The sequence below is a fragment of the Rattus norvegicus genome, chromosome 1 (genome assembly GCF_036323735.1).
Source record: "Rattus norvegicus strain BN/NHsdMcwi chromosome 1, GRCr8, whole genome shotgun sequence".
Classification (NCBI taxonomy): domain Eukaryota; kingdom Metazoa; phylum Chordata; class Mammalia; order Rodentia; family Muridae; genus Rattus; species Rattus norvegicus.
In genome coordinates this window covers 165,610,407-165,630,928 of record NC_086019.1, presented here as the reverse complement: position 1 = coordinate 165,630,928, position 20,522 = coordinate 165,610,407, and the positions used below count along the sequence as shown (strand labels likewise).

Sequence of the window (20,522 nt, the reverse complement as noted above, 5' to 3'; positions counted from 1 at the left end):
TTCTACATGAATGGCTGGGAAGAAGGTAAGGAGGCTGAGGAGAGTCATACCTTCTACACTGTCTTAAGTTTCATTTTGAGACAAGGTCTCATGTAGCCCAGGTTAGCCTTGAACTCCTCTTGAGCTCCTGATCCCCCTGTCTATCTTGTATTAAGATTACAAATACCACACCAGCCTTCTACATTTTAAAATTGGAGTGCATTATGTATGTATAGGGTGTGTACCATGTATCTGTGTGTCTGTGTCCCTACCAGGGTGTTCATACAGAAGTCAGAAGAGTTAGCAGATCCTTTGGGAGCTGCTGTGTGGGTGCTGAGAAATGGACATGGGTCCTTTGGTAGAGCAGCCAGTGCTCTCAACCGCTGAGCCACCTCTCCAGCCTTCTGATGGTGGCCTTCGTATCTTTGAATGCTAAATCACCAGGAAGTGTAACTCTTTCATGAGATTAGAAAGATTAGGCGGTATGGCCTTGAAGGAAGTGTGTGCTCCTGGAGGTGGGCTTTAAGGTTCCGAAAGCCAGTGCTAAGCTGAGTTCTTTTTCTCTGGTCTGCGGATCAGGGTGTAGCTTTCAGCTCTGGTTCCAGCCATGCCTACCCCACCTTGTTCCTTGCCATGATGATTATGTACTAAACCTCTGAAACTGTAGGTAAGCCCTCCATTAAATGCTTTCTTTGTAAGAGTTGTCTTGGTCATGGTGTCTCTTCACAACAGTAGAACACTGACTGTGGAGATACTTCTCCAGATTTTTTATTACAGTCTCTCCATGATGGAGTTCACCAACTTGGCCAAACTGAAAGTCTCAGTGAACTCCCAGGCTGGATCCATCTTTCTCCATTCCCAACAGAAGGCTTGCAGATGGTCACCTCTCCAGATTCTCACATGGGTGCTGGAAAACTAAACTAAGGCCTGGTGCTTGCATAGCAAGAATGCCTGAGCCATTTCACTAGTCTCATAGTAACATTTCTTACTTTAAATGTGTGTAAAGCTGGGCAGTGGTGACACACGCCTTTAATTCCAGCACTCCGGAGGCAGAAGTAGGTAGATCTTTGTGTGTTCAAAGCTAGCCTGGACTACGGAGTGAGTGCCAAGACAGCTAAGGCTATACAGAAAGAAACCCTGTCTTGAGGGGGAAAAAATGTGTGTTTGTGCACACACAGGTGCATGGGCTTGTGAGTATTCTTGGAGGTGGGGACCAGAAAAGAAGATCCTTGGATCTCCTGGGCTGATGTTAGAGACAGTGATGAGCCACATGCTATAGGTGCTGACTTGGGTCCTCTGGAAGAGTAACAAGTGCTCTAATAGAGGCATTTTTCCATCTGGAACATAATATTTCTAATAATCAAGTTTAGTATAACTAACATGTATGTTTGGTTTCAGTCCCAGGGACAAGGGACCCTATTTTACCTGTCAAAGCAGACCTGGCCTCCAGATTCTCCCAACATCCCTCAGTCCCTACTGGCCATACCATACGCTGCCCTCAACCTTGAACTTTCCAGCCCAAGGGTTAGCTGCCCTTCCCCCAGAGGCTCCTCCCTATATAATCCAGACATTTTGGTCTCTCCTCTCTCTGCCCTTTCTCTCTCTCCCCTCCCACTTTCCCCATGGCAACTTCTCTGGCCTCAGTCCCTGGGGCCAGAGAAGTGCATCAGCTTATTTCTTGATTAAGCTACCGTGTTTGCTGTGCATTGTTAGGGGCCTTCTGCTGCTTAATTCAGACCCCAGACAAGGTGTTCTACAGGGGTAAGGGGTATGATTTTATCTTACTTTATCATATCCTTGAGATACGAGTCTAAAATCCAGGAAGTCTAGAAAGTATCATAACCCTATCATGTTCCAGAAGGAACAAAATCACTAGGCCTGTCAAACAACCTATGGCCACTACAAAGACCTTCCTATCTTATAACCAGTTCATACTTCTGGAAGCGTGTGTTAGCCTTTTTGTCTATGACAAAATAACTGAGAAAACAGCTTACGGGAAAATGATACACGCTGGCTCAGCTTCGGTCAGCTCCACTGTGTCAGGGCCTGTGCTGAGGCAGACCATCAGGGCAGTAGAAACATGTCCCAGAAGATGTGGGTCACTATGAATTATGGTGACCAGGAAGTATAGAGCAAGTGACTGCATGTGTTCCTTCAGGGTGTGCCCCCAGTGACCCGCTCCCAACTAACTTAAGTCTCACGATCCTCCTTCCTACTACCTCCTAAAAGAGACATTGGGTAATTTGTTTTGCAGGTTTTTTTTTTGTTTTGTTGTTGTTGTTTGTTTGTTTGTTTCTGAGACAGACTCTCATTCTGTAGCTCAAGCCGTCCTAAAACCTACATGGAGCACAGGTTGGCTCCCTCAGCCTCCCAAGTACTGAGGTTCCAGGTGTGAGCCACCGTATCCAGCTCGCTATCTGTGCTATCAATCTATCAGTGGATGAGTTCAGGGATGAGGTCAGAGCCATCACGGTCCGATCCTTCCTCAGTAAAACTAACAGAAGTCCAAGCTTTCAACACGATTCTTTTCTTCTTTTTTAAATTATTTTTTATTTATTTGAGAGAAGTCCTTGTATGCAGGCCAAATTCACAGAAATCTGTCTGCCTTTGACTTGTAGGAGCTGGCATCTAAAGCTTGCACCCCTGCACTTGGACTAATTCGTTCTTTATGGATGTGTGTGTGTGTGGCCATGCGTGAATTTATGTGCACCGTGTGAGTGCAGGAGGCCAGAAGAGAGGTCAGGTGCCTGGGACTGGAGTCACAGCTGGTTTTGGACCCACCAAGGGGTCAGGGGCTAGGTACCACACTCCAGTCCTCTGGAAGAGCAGGGATATTTGTAGCCATCCAGTCATCTCTCCAGCCCCAAGTTTCTCATAGGACTCTTCAGTGGGATCCCATGGCTAGCTCCCTGACCCTAGGCAAGTGGCTATCCCCTGGTAACCACCATAGTCTTGTAACAAGCCTAGTGGATAGCATTGAAAAAATGAAGACAGTGTAGTCTCTGAGTTCGAGGCCAGCCTGCTTGGTTCCTATAGCAAGTTCCAGGTCAGCCAGAACAATATATCCTGTCTCAAAAAAATAAGAACAAGGCCTTGGCAGGAGGGGCAGGATAAGTGGGGGAGGGTGGCAATTGGCCGGGGAGGAACTGTGTTCTCAGAATTGGCTGTAGGCAAATCCAGTTGAGAGGTTTAGGGGAGTTGCCCACTGACCAAGGACTTTTTAAAAGAGAATGTTTATTCCAGCTGGCACAAGTGTAGCCTGCTAAATTGAGGGTTATAGACCAGAGTCAGGGGAAAAAAGACTATCATATGACTAATCGAAAAAAAATATATATGAAGTACATTACCCAAAATAACAAGATGATAACCACAATCTCATCTCTCTCATTAAGTTGACTCATTGCTTTAAAATTATTTCTTGGGTAAGCACCTAAGCGTCTCTCTCTGTGTCGTCTGCCTAGAGGCTGGAAGGTTTCTGAAAACCCAAGACTCAGGCTTCAAAGAGTTTGATTCATCCAAGTGTTACTTTAAGGCAGTGATGTCAGTTGCATGAGTCTGTTTCCTGTCAGCGAACTGTGGGAGGAATCTTTAGACAGACTGGAGGAGAGAAGAGAAGCCACCTATTGATAATTTCCAATACCAGAACAAAAAGAGGAAGTGGTGGCTCATGCCTTTAATCCCAGCTCTCTGGAGGCAGAGGCAGGTGGATCTCTGAGAGTTTGAGGCTAGCCTGGTCTACAGAATGAGTTCTAGGATAGCCAGTGCTGCACAAAGGAACCCTGTCTTGAAAAACAAAACAAAGAAAAAGACAAAAGGTTTAGTGTTCTCATCCAATTTAACCAATTTATTACATTCTTTTGCTTTTTCTGTAGACCAAATCTTGGTTTTTTTATTACTTAAAAAAGTTGTGGGTTGGGGATTTAGCTCAGTGGTAGAGCGCTTGCCTAGGAAGCACAAGGCCCTGGGTTCAGTCCCCAGCTCCGGAAAAAAAAAAAAAAAAAAGAAAAGAAAAAAGAAAAAAAAAAGTTGCATATTTATTTTGCTTTCTGACTCTGTGCTTGTGCCTTCAACACTTTCACAATGATTTTCTGCTCCTCAATAAGGAAAGCGAAAGCCGGCTTGATCCTGTCACAGACACCCTAGGCTCACATGGAGCCACCATAGGCCCTGCTGTCGTGCTTCTTTGTCTTAGACAGTCTCACAGGGACTTTGGGTCTCACAGCACAAACCCCTCGCTGTCTGCGTGGGCAGCCCCATGAAGATTTAGGTGCTGTCCCACCCTTCTTGGTATAAAGGTAAACAGTCCTGTTGCCAGGGGTTCAAGACAGCCTTGTTTTGTTAGAGACTGTATTGTAGGAAGCCTGCAACGATTGTCAAACACTGGAGCATCCCGAGTGCCTCTAAGCACAGTCCCCGGAAGCTTAGAGATTTTAAAAACTTATTTATTTAGTGTATATGAGTATACTGTCTTCAGACACACAAGAAAAGGGCAGAGGATCCCATTACAGATGGTTGTGAGCCGCCATACTGGGCATTGAACTCAGGACCTCTAGAAGAGCAGCCAGTGCTCTTAACCACTGAGCCATCTCTCCAGCTCCCATTATATTACATTCTAAGATTAGCTTTAAAGTTCCAATCTTGTGTTTGCCTTCTGAGTGCTGGAATTAGAGTCGTGTACCACCACACCTGGCTTCTATTCTCAGCACCCACATGTAGCCAACAACTGTCTGTAACTCCGGTTCCAGAGATCCAATGCTCCCTCTGGCTTCTGCGACCATTGCATGCACACAACACACAGACATATATGCAAGCAAATATCATCTATATAGAACTATGCAACTACATAAACCCAATGATTTTTTTTTTGGGTTCTTTTTTTTCGGAGCTGGGGACCGAACCCAGGGCCTTGTGCTTCCTAGGCAAGTGCTCTACCACTGAGCTAAATCCCCAACCCCGATTTTTTTTTAATCTCAAAAAAATGTTATTTAGCTTGGCAGTAGATTTAATAGTGATCATGGAAACCCTTGCGTGTGAGCATGGAGGTGCTCTTTTCTGTCTAGGAAGACCTAGAATCACACACATTTTTTTCATTTTATATAACAATATATCTAGTGGGGATGAGCACCTCTGTTTTTTGTTTGTTTGTTTTGAGATGGGTGTTCTCTGTATCCCTGGCTGTCCTGGGATTCACTCTGTAGACCAGACTAGTTTCAAACTCACAGAGATCCAGCTATCTCTGCCTGCTGAGTGCTGGGATTAAAGGTGTGTGCCACTACACCCAGGTAAACATAATTGAGTGGTAGAACTCTTGTTTAACATGCACAAGTCCCTGAGTTCAATCCCAAGCAGAACGAACACACCACAGTTGTAGCTTCTGTAGAAGTGGGGAGCCCTCCCACTGTGTTATGATAAAGCGTGATCTGAGAACTTGACGTGAGTCACACACACAAAAAAAAAAAAAAAAAAAAAAAAAAAAAAAACCACCTAAAAAATAACAGATTTTTTTTTTTGAGAAGTGAAAGTTCATTTTTAAGTTGCATAAGGACGTAAACACTGTAGTCAGGGGGAAATACACACATGGAACAAAACTAATTTTATTTCTTCACGTTAAGAATAGACTACACTCTGGGCTACCAATATCGTTTAAAGCTTTATACTTCTTAAAATAGAAGTAATCTGAGCTAGCACTCCTCGAAGGACGGAGGAAGGACACCTGAGAATCCATTCCTCCCTCAAAGCAGCAAGAACCCTGGCAAGTGGCAGTGTCAGATTTTCCAGAACTCATGAAATTAACCAGTTTTCAAGAGTGGAAGGAGAAATACGGCTGGGGGGTAGCCAGGTATGGTGGAGCAGAGGACAGCCTGGACTACACAGAGAGTTCTGGACCAACTGGGACTACACAGAGAGACCCTGTCTCAAGAAAATATTAGGGACCGGGCAATAGATGGCTTATCTTGGGCTCTCTCCAACAGTGGTGAAGAACACGGACTGCTTTTCCAGAGGACCTGGTTTGGCTCCCAGAACTCATACGGTGGCTCATAAGCATCTATAATGCCCTTTCCTTACCTCTGAGGGCGCAAGGTACACCCCTGGGTTGGTAGTCTTGGGCTGTGTAAGAAAGCAGAGTGAGCAGACCTGGTAGGGCAGGCCAGGAAGCAGCACCCTCCATCGTCCCAGACTGAGTTCTCGACTTTAGTTCTTAACCTGACTTCACTTCATGATGACAAATGGGCATTGTAAAATGAAATAAACCCTTTCCTCACCAAGTTGCTTTTGGTCATGGTCTTTATCATAGCTCTAGAAATCAACTGAGGCAGAAATTGGTACCAGGAATTCGTGCTACACACACACACGAATGCACGCACACACACTCAGGCACACACACATCTACCTAGAAAATTTCAATTCTTAAATAAAAAAGGAAGAAAAATGGCCAAGTCTCAGTAAGAACAGTGCACTATGTGGCAGTTTTACTTGTTTCTTGTTTGTTTGTGTTTTGGAAACTCAACTCCACAGTAGACACTTTCAAAAATCGAGTCTTAGTACCATTGCTGTGATAACATCTTGGCAGCCACTAGAGGGGGCAGAATAGATTTGGAGTCTCCCCTGCCTACGGACGGATAGTTCGTACTCCTCAACCCACCTGTTGTCCCCTTTAAAAGTCCTGTTCATTCTAGGTGCCATAGCCTGTGCACGAAGTCCTATCTACTTGATTGGTTGGACTTAGGAATTAGAGACCAGCTTGGGCAAAATAATCAGCTCCTGTCATAAAATAAATAAAAGACAAAAAGTAAAATAAAATTAGCCATCATTCACAAGGCTAGTCTTTATTTGACCTGACTGGTGGCTCACATGGTGAACAGTTCAGTGTCTGTACAAACCATCAGTGCATGTACAACCATAAATTGACCCTCCATCTGTCAAAGGCAAGAGTGAGGATAAGATAAACACGGGGCCAAACAAAAGGCCTAAGGGAATGAGATGACTACAGGAACATTTGGTGCAACCCTGGGATCTAGAAGTCCACAGACACTCAGTAACCCGCATGTCTAGGGAAGCCCCAGGAATTCTCTGAACCTTGGGGATCCTCAGGCCAGTCGGCACTGTCAGGAAGAACTACAAAGGCAGTGCAAACTGCTTTTGCCTAATTAAATTATCTTAAGAGCCAGTTTTCAACAGAAAAAAAAAGGGGGAGGGGCATATACAAAGAAATAAGAGGAAAAGTACTCAGTAGAAACGCTCTCTGCAAGAGCCCAGATGTTGCACTCAATTAAACCTTTCTTACTATTTGTCTCTCTTTTAAAGTTTTATTTATTCTTATTTTCTTTTGCCAGCATTGTGTTTGTGAATGCCTGGTGCCTGAGGAGGGCAGAAGAAGGTGTTGGATCCCCTGAAACTGGAGTTACAGATGATTATGAGCCTACTGAATCTTGCTCACCCTTACTGGATTATTTATTTTTCTGCTATTGACTATTGAACCTAGGACCTCACGCATGCTGATCATGCACTCTATCACTGAGCTATATTCCCCAGAGATACAGATGATCTTTTTCCTCTTCCTCTTCCTCCTCTTCTTCCTCTACCTCTTCCTCTTCCCCTCCTCCTTTTTCTTCTTCTTCCTCCTCCTCTTCTTGCTCCTCCTCTTCTTCTTCCTCTACCTTCTCTTCTTCCTCTTCCTCCCCCTCCCCCCTCCTCCTCTCCTTCTTCTTCTTCTTCTTTTTTTTTTTTTTTTTGGGTTGTGTTTTGTTTTTTTGAGACAGAGTTTCTTTGAGTAGCTCTGGCTGTCCTGCAACTCACTTTGTAGACTAGGCTGACCTTAACTCAGAGATCTGCCTGCCTCTGCCTCCCAAGCTCTAGGATTAAAGGCATGTGCCACACTGCCTAGCCAGGTTCAAATTCTTATGAAGACACCAGCTACTAAAGGTGAAGTGAAAATCTTGAAGTAGGCTTACAGCAGAGGAACAGATTAATTCTCTTGTAACTTTCCACAAAAAAACTCCCAGGCCAGGGAGGCCTTAGAGGTCTACCAAATATCCAAAGAGTAATAAAAGCCAACATTTTAGTGTTTGCCTTGCATATGTGAGGTCCTGGGTTCAAATCTCAGTACTAGAAAAGAACCAATAATGACATACACACAAACACACAGCATTTCAGAAACTCTTCCAAATAAGTAGATAAACAACGTGTCCTTCTCATATTATCCTGATACAGAACTGGACAAAGACACAAGAAAGAAGGGAAACTGAGGATCAGTATCCCCCATTGATAAGGTTGCCAATCTTTTCAATAGAATACTAGAAAACTAAACTCTACAATATGTCCAAAGTATTTCACTCTAATGACAAGTGGGATTTATCCTGGGGAAGAAAGTTAAGGCTTAATACCCCAAATCATTTGATTATATCATTAAAATAGAGGGAGAAATTCATGTGGTTCATGACCTGTAATCATGGCACTGGGTTGAAGTGGGATCAAAAGTAATGTCTCAAGGCCAGCATGTTCTATACAGTGGGTTCCAGGAGGGGACACACACACCACACACACACACACACACACACACACACACACACACACACACCACACAGGCGTACACACAAGTCTAGTGCTTTCAAAGGCCATCCCCTGGAGCTGGGAAGCCTGCAGGATCCTCTGGGAGAGCAGAGGTACTCTGAGAAGATTTTATTACATGACCGAGGTTGGACTCAGAATCATGATTGTCCTGCTTACTGAATATAACACTACACCAAGGTGAGATATACACCCACAGTCTAACAATGAATATACATGAAAATGAATTACATGTTTCCTTAGTTTCATTTGTTATGTAAGCACACATGTGTATGTGGAGGAGAGGAGAGAACTGTTAGGAGTTTTCTCCTTCTACTCTGCTTCTGGACACCAAACTGAGGTCATCAAGCTTGAGTGACAAGCTCTTTTACCTGGTGAACATCTCTCCAGCACTTTCATGGTTTTCATTGTTTATTTTAAAACAGGGTCTTACTCTCTATCCTACATATAGGATTATAGACACCTACTACCATGCCTGGCTTGCTATGCTATACTTTTGATATTTATAGTAGATGTGATCTTACATACAGACACACACATGCATATACACACAGACATGCACACATGCACATGCATGCAGACATACACACACAGACACACATGCACATACACACACAGACATGCACACATGCACATGCATGCAGAAACACACACACACACACACACACACACACACACACACACACCAAACAGAAAGCCTCCCAGATCTTGTGTTTGCATTTCTTGACTGCATCCAGATGTCACCTGGAGCGACTGACCCAGAGTGCATTCAGTGATGTTTGCACAATGACAGAACTGCCCACTGACTCTTTCTTCAGTGTATCTTTGTCATAGAGCATGGCTGTCATTATTGAATAATATCCCTCAGCTTGGAGAATTGGATATTGGGGAATGAGAGGACGTGAGGGGACAGAAACAGGCTTCCAGCTGACACATTTTTACAACCTGGATGAAATCAGATGTTTGTAGGTGTGTGTGTGTGAGTGTATGCATGTGACCAGAGGCCTTAGATCCTTAATCACTACTGAGCCATCGCCAGCCCTGGATGAATCTTTTGTAGTTTGTTTCTTGGCCTTTGAGAAAGCTTCACAGAAGTCCAGGCTGGTCTTTGGAACTCAGTCTATTGTCCAGGCCAGTCTTGAACTTATGGACATCTCCCTGCCTCAGCCTCAATGTGCTAAGATTACAAACGTGAGCCACTATGCCTAGCTCGAGTTTTCTATGTGAAACAAGCTGGTCACACACGAAGATGCTGCATAAGGTGCCTAAAATAGTGAAATTTGAAGAAAACAAAAACCAGAACATGATCGTCAGTAGTTGGAGGGATGGAGAAGCATCCAGAGTCTATTAGACCCACTGTTTGCTTGTTTGCATCAGTAGTGGGGACTGTGGCCAAGGGAGCTCACTAGGTGACATTTTTGTAAAAAATTAAGAAGAATTGAATTCCAATTCCATCTCAGATATGCGGGAGAAAATTGATTATCGAAGAACATGCATATGATCCCAGCATTGGGCAGGTAGAGACAGCCCAGCACACTAGGTGAGCTTCAGGAGAGGCCGTGTCTTAAATAGAAGACATTGACAGCACCTGAGGAACTTGAGGTTGTCATCTGGTCTCCATGTGCACATGTACTTTCTTCTTTTTTAAAGCAGTCTTTTATTGACATATTTTGTTGTTGTTGTTGTTGTTGTTGTTGTTGTTGTTGTTGTTGTTGTTGCTTAACTAGCTGGGCACTCCACTGCACTACTGTTGATGTCATCTATGATGTCATGAGGGTGGTGGCCATCCACATGGCAGCCAACAGACTGTGCAGTACCCAGGATCTCCTTGATAGTTCCAGAAAGTTCTCTGGCCAAAGACTGGTGTCTCATCTGCTGGGCAATGTTGATAATCTCATCAAAAGTGATGTTTCCACTGTGTCCAATGTTTTTCTGCTTCTTCCTGTCTCGGGTGGCTCCTTGAGGGCTTTGATGATCAGGGCAGAGGCAGAGGGCACCACCTCAATCTGGGCCTGTCTGTTCTGGATAGTCAGTTTCACTGTAATCCTGAGACTTCAAGTCACCGGTAGCCTTGGCAATGTCATCACCAAATTTTTTTTGGGAGACAGACCCAGAGGACCGATCTTAGAGACCAAGGTGGATGTGGTGCTGACTTCGCCTCTGGTGCAGCCTCAAGTACATGACTTTGGTCTCGTTGGAGTCGAACTTGGGCTGCATGGTGTCGGCGGCTGGTGTCAGATGAACTGGGATTCCGGATGACCGAAGAGAGTTGCATTGTAGCCTCCTTCAAGCCAAAAGCCCACACATGTACTTTCATCTACACATATCCATACGCACCCAGTCACACACGCAGACACACACACACACACACACACACACACACACACACACACACACACACACACATACACACACACACGGCATGGAGGATTGAATCTGTGGCCGTACTACTGAACTGTATCCCTAGCCCTCTTTTTAGTGTTCATTTTGAGTCAAGAGTTTCACTAAGTTTCTCATGTTGACCTTGAGCTCTCTCTGTAACCCAAGCTATCTTAAGCACAAACCAATCTTCTAGCCCCATCATAACTCTTCACAACTATAGTCATTCTGAGTGGTCATTCAAGTCACTTTGGAGTCCAATCACCCTAAGTTTTTCATCCCACAGAACTGAGCTAGACCTGGAGGTGCACACCTATAATCACAGCCCCTCAGGAGACTGAAGCAGGGGAATAATATACATATTTTTTTTTTGGTTCTTTTTTTCGGAGCTGGGGACCGAACCCAGGGCCTTGCGCTTCCTAGGCAAGCGCTCTACCACTGAGCTAAATCCCCAACGCCTATATACATATTTTATATATAAAAATAAATCTTTTTTTTAAAGATTTATTTATTTATTCCATGTATATGAGCACACTGTCACTGTCAGACCAGAAGAGGGCATCGGATCCCATTACAGATGGTTGTGAGCCACCATGTGGTTGCTGGGAATTGAACTCATGTCCTTAGGAAGAGCAGTCAGTGCTCTTCACCACTGAGCCATCTCTCCAGCCCATAAATCTTTTTTTAAAAAAAGGCATACAGAACTCTCAGCTCCTTTTCCAGCACCACATCTGCCTTCAGACTGCTATGTTTCCCACCACGATGATAACGGACTGTGCCTCTGAACTGTAAGCCAGCCCGTGTTTCCTTATAAGAGTTGCCATGGTCATGGTGCCTCTTTACAGCAATAGAAACCCTAACAAAGGGATGGAGAGATGGCTCAGAGGTTAAGAGCACTGACTGCTCTTCCAGAGGTCCTGAGTTCAATTCCCAGCAACCACATGGTGGCTCACAACCATCTGTAATGAGATCCGATGCCCTCTTCAGGAGTGTCTGAAGACAGTGATAGTGTATTCACACACATAAAATAAAAATAAATCTTAAGAAAAAAAAGAAACCCTAACAAAGACACGTACATTTAGATAGAATACTCATCGTGTAAAATAAAAATAAATAACAAGTAGTGGTGGCACACACCTAAAGTCCCAGCACTCGGGAGGCAGAGACAGGTGGATCCCTGAGTTCAAGGCCAGCCTGGTCTACAGAGTGAGTTCCAGGACAGCCAGAGTTACATAAAGAAACCATGTCATAAAAAACCCAATAATAGGGCTGGAGAGATGGCTCAGAGGTTAAGAGCACCCGACTACTCTTCCAGAGGTCCTGAGTTCAATTCCCAGCAACCACATGGTGGCTCACAACCATCTGTAAAGAGATCCGATGCCCTCTTCTGGTGTATCTGAAGACAGCTACAGTGTACTTATATATAATAAATGAATAAATCTTTTTTAAAAAAAAACACCCAATAATAAAGGGTTGGGGATTTAGCTCAGTGGTAGAGCGCTTGCCTAGGAAGCGCAAGGCCCTGGGTTCGGTCCCCAGCTCCAAAAAAAAAGAACCAAAAAAAACCACCCAATAATAATAATAATAATAGTAATAATAATAATAATAATGTAAATGGTTAAGATATTGTTATTATCACATTAAAGACAATTTAAGTTTTTCTGTATCCCAGAGACAATCTGTCAATGTCTATCTATGTCCACTCTCAACGTTAAGTTGACAGAGATCGTTTAAGCTATGCAGGATGCACCAGGCTTTTACCTATATATTTCTCAAAAATGTTCTGGGGAGCCAATTACAATTTGGACTAGTGACTCTTGAGAGCTTTTAAAGGGGTGGATCTCCCACAGGGCCCTATTGGCGTGTCCTTACAGCCTGGCTTCTCAGCCAGGGTCTACCTCTGTCAAGTTAGCCTCGTCCCAGGAACCACCCTGAGAGGACTTCAGATTCCCTTGGGACGGCGGTTGTCAGATGCTAGTGGTTGCGGAGTGTAGTCCTGGAGTGAGCAACTCAACAAGAGGAAAGGGACTGGGGGATGATGTTTCAGCAGTTATGAACCCTTCCTACTTTTCCACGGGGCTAGAGTTTGGTCTGACCAAATATATATACACATGGGACATGCATATAAGTAGAAATAAAATTTATTTAAAGTGAAGAGATGAATGAAAACAGCAAAGACTAGACTGAATGACTCATGCCCAGGACAGGGTGGGAGCAACCAGAGAAGGAAGAACACAAGTGCTGAGTGAGGATATTTTATGCTGTGCTTACAGAGCCTCTATGCCGGGCTGTGGATAAAGACTGTGAAGACTGCACAGGGTCTGATCTAGGGAGAGGCCAACTCTGATACCCCTATGTGCGCTGCTAGGAGCTAAGGACATTCAGGTAAGATCCTCCATGTGGGGAGAGGATGACAAGGACATGGGGGACTTGACGGGTTTGTGCTAAGAAGGAACAGATTGCTCAGTCAAAACCCAAACCTTTAAAAACTCCCCCATTATAGTATTGAATGAATAATTGATTGATTGATTGATTGATTGTGTGTGTGTGTGTGTGTGTGTGTGTGTGTGTGTGTGTGTGTGTAGATTCAGCTCTTTACTGCTACACATGGGTTCTAGGGATTGAACTCAGGTCATTGGATAAGTTGGCAAGTATCTTAACATGCTAATCCATTTTGCCAGTTCCAAGAGATTTTTATACTTTCCTTTAGTTCTTTAAGCCATTACTTGTTTGGGGCAGGGGGATGACAAATTCTCACTATGTATCACAGATTGGCCTAAAACCCACTACCCTTCTCCCTCCCGGCTCCTCCATGTACTGGGATTGTATCACCCGTGGCAGCTGAATTTGTTTTGTGTTTCCTTTTGAGAGGTTTAGGTCAGGTCTGGTGCTTTTGCTGCAGATGCCCGTGTCAGGATGGGGTGCAGGGCAGAATGGCTTTTGGAGAACAGGGAAGGAAAAGATTGAGGAAGCAAAGCTTTACAAAGCACTACTCTTTCTTGTGCGCCCTCTAACCACACCATCCTGTGGGCTATGTCACTTGATCCTCCTGCCAATCTGGAGAACTCGGCAGGGCTGGGTCACCACCTCCCTCAGGGCTAACAGGATTTCTCCGCTGACATGATGACCCAGCTGATACAGAGTGGAGTGCTGAGAACCTGCTGTGACAGGATGAAGGATCTGTGTGTCCCTGGCCCTTTTCAAGGTGGCAAGCAGGGACCTGAACTATTTAACTACAAGTCATAAAGTCCAGGAAGAAGATGTGAGCACAGGCATCGCATCTCCTCTACCTTGGGAAACTCTGCTCCTTTTATAAGCCTCCCATGCCATGGGGCAAGAGAGCCTTCTTGCTGACCTCTAGTCCAGCTTCAGGGAGCCTCAGGATGTTGAAGGAGCAGGGATTGATCTTGTCTGTCTTTCTTTCCTTTTTTTTTGTCATATTTATTGCTTTATGAGTATACTTTTGCTGTCTTCAGAAGAGGGCATCTAATCCTATTACAGATGGTTGATGAGCCACCATGTGGTTGCTGGGAATTGAACTCAGGACCTCTGGAAGAGCAGTCAGTGCTCTTAACCACTGAGCCATCTCTCCAGCCCTGATCTTGTCTTTCACTAAAAGGACAGAGAGTCTGAGTCAGGGAATAAATGAAGCACCCCCCTTGGATCTAGGTCTCTCCAACTGTAGCTTCCTCTGCCCTGACAGAGAGACATGGCCTGGAAACAGACACCACTCCTGCTTTTGGTCTACATGATCACAACATGCAGTGCCCGGGACAGAACAGACCTGCTCAACGTTTGCATGGATGCCAAGCACCATAAGACAAAGCCAGGCCCGGAGGACAAGCTGCATGACCAGGTTCTGCTGCAGTGTGGTTCTGATGGGAAGGTGATAGAAGGCAGGGTGGGTGTGGTGAGCAGCCAGATGCCCCCACACCCTGAGCTCTTGTTGCCGGAGATGGCTTGAGGGAAGTGAGGTGATTTTCTAAGGGCTTTCACCAGAAGAAGACACAGTGGTGGCAATGACGCAGTTGATCATTAGAGGCCTCTAATTAAAGGCCACGTGAAGCCATGTGATGGTAATCTCTAGATCACTCAAATAAGGAAACACAGGGACTCACACTCTCAGAGGTTAGACACAACCAGCTTTTTTTTTTTTTTCCCCTGAGCATTGGTGTTTTGCCTGCATATGTGTTGGATCTTGTGGAACTGGAGTTACAGACGGTTGTGAGCTGCCTTGTGGATGCCGTGAATCGAACCCAGGAGCAGCCAGTGATCTTTTTTTTTTTTTTTTTTTTTTGGTTCTTTTTTTCGGAGCTGGGGACCGAACCCAGGGCCTTGCGCTTCCTAGATAAGCGCTCTACCACTGAGCTAAATCCCCAGCCCCGCAGCCAGTGATCTTAACCACTGAGCCATCTCTCCAGCCTTCAATATGACTAGGTTTTATGGTAGGTCTCAGGTAGGATTATAGACAGTTCCTCTAGAAAATGGAGGGTAAAAGACCACCAAAAAGACCAGAGTACCTCTCAGTGTACCTCAGTTCCTCACAGTACCAAACGCAGAAGTGAGAAGGCTCTCTTCGAGAATAACCGGAGTGAGAACTGCAGTTCACAGGGTCTATAAGCATTTATGCCAGCAGACAGAAACTCAATGTAGCTTTTTTGTGACAAATATGTTTAGATCCTTTTTTATGTTCTGGAAAAAAAATCAAATGTTGGACTGGAGAGATGGTTCAGCGGTTAAGACCACTGACTGCTCTTCCAGAGGTTCTGAGTTCAAATCCCAGCAACCACATGGTGGCTCACAACCATCTGTAATGGAATCTGATGCCCTCTTCTGGTGTGTCTGAAGACAGCGACAGTGTCTTATCTTTAAAAAAAAAAAAAAATCAAAGGTTAAAAACAAAACCAAAAACCTGGCCAGGTGAGGTGGCACATACCTTTAAACCCAGCATTCAGGAGGCAGAAGCAAGATCTCTGTGTTCAAAGTCAGCCCAGTGTACACACTGAGTTCCAGGCCATCCAGGGGTACAGAGTGAGTCCCTGCCTCAGAGACAAGCAAGCAAAAAACCAAAACAAAACCTATTTGTAATTATTCACTTCATTGTGTAACAGTTCATTTTATTATTGACTGCTGTATCTATCCCAGAAGGATATGGATATATATATATATATATATATATATATATATATATATATATATATATACATATATATATTTGAACATAGGGCTGGAGAGATGGCTTAGCACTTACAAGCACTTACTGCTGTTGCAGAAGACCTGAGTTCAGTTCCCAGTATGCACACGGCAGCTCATAACTACCTATAATTCCAGGTCTAGAAGAGTTGATGCCTTCTTCTGGTTTATATGTACATACATGTAGGCAGACACGAATACATCTTTTTAAAAATAGTAAAAAAAGGGCTGGAGAGATGGCTCAGTGGTTAAGAACACCCAACTGTTCTTCCAGAGGTCATGAGTTCAATTCCCAGCAACCACATGGTGGCTCACAACCATCTGTAAAGAGATCCGATGCCCTCTTCTGGTGTATCTGAAGACAGCTACAGTGTACTTATATATAATAAATAAATAAATAAATCTTTAAAAAAAATAGTAAAAAAATAAAAATAAGAGCACAGGATATGACCTTTGACCTTCATGTATTTATCTATCAGTATATGTGTGACACACATGTGCTTTATCATGTGAGCACACAGATGTGCCATATAGCACATGTGTGGAGGTCAGAGGAAAACTATCAGAAGTCAGTTCTTTCTACCATGCGGGTCCTGGGGATTGAACTTAGGTCACCAAGCTTGGTGGCCAGTGTCATTCTTCACTCACTGACCTTTCTTGTTGGCCTCTTTTTGTTGTTGTTTTGTTTGTGAACAATGAAGCCAGTAGTAGTGTACCCGTTTGATCTTAGCACTCTGAAGGCAGAGGCAGGTGGATCTCTGAGTCTGAGGACAGCCTGGTCTATAGAGAGGTCCAGGACAGATAACCAGGGCTACACAGAGAAATCCTGTCTCTAAATAAAAAATAATATAAAATGAAATAAAAGAATGAACAAATGAAAAAAGACCGGAACTTCATGTAGACTAGGCTATCAGGCTGGTGTTGAACTCACAGAGAGCCAGCTGCTTCTGCCTTTCAACTGCTGGGATTGAAGGTGTGTTCCAAGTCACGCCTGGCTTCTTTTGGAAGGTTTTTTTTTTTTTAAGATTTATTTATTCAATTTATGTATATGAGTACATTGTCACTGTCTTCAGACACACCAGAAAAGGGCACGGGATCCTATTACAGATGGTTGTGAACCACTGTGTGATTGCTGGGAATTGAACTTGGGACCTCTGGAAGGACAGTCTTAACTGCTGAACCATCTCTCCAGCCCCATTTTGGAGTTTTAGAAGTTTGTTTCTTTGTTTCTTTGTTTTTTTGAGATAGGGTCTTACATAGCCCAAGCTGAACTCAGGATTCGACTGAGGGTGACTTGAACTCCTCATTCTCTTGCCTCTACTTTTTTCCCAGTGCTGGTTTTGTAAGCACGTGCCACCACGGTATGTTTTATTTGTTTTTGAGATAGAGCCTCATCCATGTTGTCTAGGCTGGTCTTGGATTCATGATTCCCCTCCATCCTCAGTCTCCTGAATGCTGGGATTACAGGCGTGTTGCCAAACAGCTGAAGAGAGTTTTTATAAAGGGTGAGATGCTTCATAAATGAGCTATTATCCCCAAGACAAGGCTCCTCTAGCTTCTTTCTTATACTGTGGTAATTATTTCTCTCTAGAGATGGTACCCGCCGGGGGTCTAGGATAGAGAGGCCTTTGTGGTAAGTGTTCATGGAACAGCTTGTCTGGCACAAGGAAGTGAGGACCAGGTGAAGCAAGGCCAGAAGGTGACACGAGGGACAGAGTAGGGTAGAGGGACTCAGCCCTGTGTCTTTCCCAACTAGTGTAGTCCATGGAAGAGAAATGCCTGCTGCTCAGTCAACACCAGCCAGGAGCTACACAAGGACAACTCCCGTCTGTACAATTTCAATTGGGATCACTGTGGTGAGATGACGCCCGCCTGTAAGCGTCACTTCATCCAAGACGCCTGCCTGTATGAGTGTTCCCCCAATCTTGGGCCTTGGATTCAGCAGGTATAGGTGCTTCCCTCACACCCTTCAGAAGGCTACCCTTGGGCTCAGTGTCTTTACAGCTATAGCTGCCAACATCCCCTTACCTAGGCAGGCCAGAGCTGGCGCAAAGAGCGCTTCCTGGATGTGCCCTTATGCAAAGAGGACTGTCAGGAGTGGTGGGAAGCCTGTCGTACCTCCTTTACCTGCAAGAGAGACTGGCATAAAGGCTGGGACTGGACCTCAGGTAAGGACCTCAGGGTATCAAGATGGAGGTAGGGTTTGGAAAAGGGGAGATTAAAGAGTTCTGGGGTGACCAGAGTGAGTTTTGACCCTAGGCCTAAATGTCTGTGCCCACTGTGATTCTGCCTGCAGGCATTAACAAGTGCCCAGACACAGCACCCTGCCGCACATTTCAGTACTATTTCCCGACACCAGCCAGCCTTTGTGAGGGTCTCTGGAGTCACTCCTACAAGGTCAGCAACTATAGCAGAGGGAGTGGCCAGTGCATCCAGATGTGGTTTGACTCAACCCAGGGCAATCCCAATGAGGAAGTGGTGAAGTTCTATGCTTCCTTTATGACATCTGGGACTGTGTACCATGCAGCAATACTTCTTGTGCCCAGCCTGGCCCCAGTGCTGTCATTATGGCTCCCTGACTGAGGCCAGTCTTCTCCTCTAGCTACCCTTGGTCTCGGTTGGTTCAACTCTTCAAAGAATAAGGAAGTCTTGAGCCTGCTTCCACCCCTCTCCTCTGCCATCCAGTTCCTGATCCATGTTGGGGCTTGGGGTTTCTACAACAATCATTTTCAATAAATCTATGACACATCTCGGCCTAATGAATTATCATCACTGTGAGCTTGTGAGTGGGTGGGGACAGATACTTTCCGGTCAGAGCAAATAGTGTTTGAATCCCCACCCCCACCGTCACTATATAAATGTTCATTGTAAGTTCCCTCCTCCTAGATGGTGGATGAACTGTGTCTGCGCTTCAGTAATCTGTAGGAATCTAGTTGTTTCTGGGGCCTTAAATCACAGGAAAATCCAGGATTTCTTATTTATGTCATCCTTAAACATTACTGCATCATGGGCTGAGAATGTAACCCAGTTGGAAGAGTGCTTGTCCAGTATTCAAGAAGCCCTAGGTGATGGCACAGGCCTGTAATCCCCGCACTTGGAAGGAGGAGGTAGGAGAAGAATTCAGTGTCAGCCTTGGCTACTTGAAGAGTTTGAGTCCAAGATGGGATATAAGAGACATTGTCTCCAAAGAAAATAAAGACACATCCCCGGGGGCTGGAGGGATGGTTCAGAGGTTAAGAGCACTGACTGCTCTTCCAGAGGTCCTGAGCTCAATTCTCAGAAACCGCATGGTGGCTCACAACCATCTGTAATGGGATCCAATGCCCTCTTCTGGTGTGCATGAAGACAGCTACAGTGTCCTCATATACATAAAATTCCTTTTTTTTTTTTCTTTTTTTCTTTGGAGCTGGGGACTGAACCTAGGGCCTTGCACTACCACTGAGCTAAATCCCCAACCCCTACATAAAATTACTTACTTACTTACTTAATTGTTAAAAATCCCCTGTTCCCATCACGTGTCTGCTTAGCTCTGTTCTCAGCTTACAAAGGGAATTCTGGAAATGGGAGTCCAGCAAGGTTCTGGAGAAAGAAGGAAAACTTCACACTGCCTACCATGATATAGATTGCTGGGCTTGGGTCCCTTGGATGAGGAAGATAGTCCGTTAGGAAGACAATCTGGAGGATACAGAAGAAACCAAAGCTTGTATTCAAGCCAGTGCTGTATTCTGCTGATGAGGCCCAAAGTTACAAACCATTAGAGGCTTCCCAGAGGCAGAAGCATCCTCTCCCTGTCCTTTGGTTAAACTGCATTTGTGTTTATTCTGAGTGTGTGCATGGGTGTGTGTGGGCTGCAAGGATGACTTGGCACAGGTGTGGAAGTCAGAGGACAACATGCAGGAGCTCTCTTCTTTCACTATGTGGGTCCCTGGGGTTCCACTCAGTCTTCAGACTTGGCAAAAGCACGACCGGTTAAGCCATCTCACCCCAGTGGTACATTCTTTAGCATCTCTGTTCTCTCAGGAAACTCTAAATATATTGATTTTGGAGGGTTGTGACAGCTTTTCTCCTCGTCTCTCCTTCCCTCTCTCCCTCCCTTCCCCACCTCTCTCTCTCCCTCTCCCTCTCCTTCTCCTCCCTCTCCCTCTCCCTCCCCTCCTTCCCCTCCCTCCCCCTCCCCCTCTCTCTCTCTGCCTTGGACGGTCTGAAATTCTAGAACAAGACCAAGAAAGCTGGCTTACAACTAGGTAGAGTTTCACTTGCTTCTGCCTCCTGAGGGTCCCGAATACAGGCATAGACAAGTAAGACCCCCATTGCACACTCCCGGGATCTGGGGTGATTTCTGGGTTTCCTGTGTCCTCTAGTCCCCGCGGGAGGAGCTGGGTACAGATTGTTATTTTATTTAA

The 20,522-nt window shown here is 44.9% G+C and overlaps 1 protein-coding gene and 1 pseudogene across 5 annotated transcripts; one reads left to right on the top strand and one right to left on the bottom strand.

The window, feature by feature from the left end:
• The first annotated feature begins 546 nt into the window (after positions 1 to 546).
• On the top strand, positions 547 to 18,882 carry Folr2 (folate receptor beta). 5 transcript variants are annotated; one of them, NM_001106283.1, is made up of 6 exons: positions 547 to 646; positions 743 to 909; positions 14,630 to 14,782; positions 17,876 to 18,064; positions 18,152 to 18,287; positions 18,416 to 18,882. In NM_001106283.1, the coding sequence occupies exons 3-6, from the start codon at positions 14,636 to 14,638 to the stop codon at positions 18,700 to 18,702; spliced, it is 759 nt and encodes a 252-aa protein (NP_001099753.1). In that variant the 5' UTR covers positions 547 to 646; positions 743 to 909; positions 14,630 to 14,635; the 3' UTR covers positions 18,703 to 18,882. The 5 variants fall into 5 exon arrangements, with proteins under 5 accessions (NP_001099753.1, XP_006229920.1, XP_008757925.1 ...); XM_039106129.2 differs by lacking the exons at positions 547 to 646; positions 743 to 909 and adding exons at positions 13,208 to 13,311; positions 14,132 to 14,259 and having other exon boundaries at positions 18,416 to 18,878; XM_039106123.2 differs by lacking the exons at positions 547 to 646; positions 743 to 909 and adding exons at positions 13,213 to 13,311; positions 14,059 to 14,259 and having other exon boundaries at positions 18,416 to 18,878.
• Positions 10,267 to 10,779, bottom strand: Rpl12-ps3 (ribosomal protein L12, pseudogene 3; annotated as a pseudogene).
• Positions 18,883 to 20,522: the final 1,640 nt, after the last annotated feature.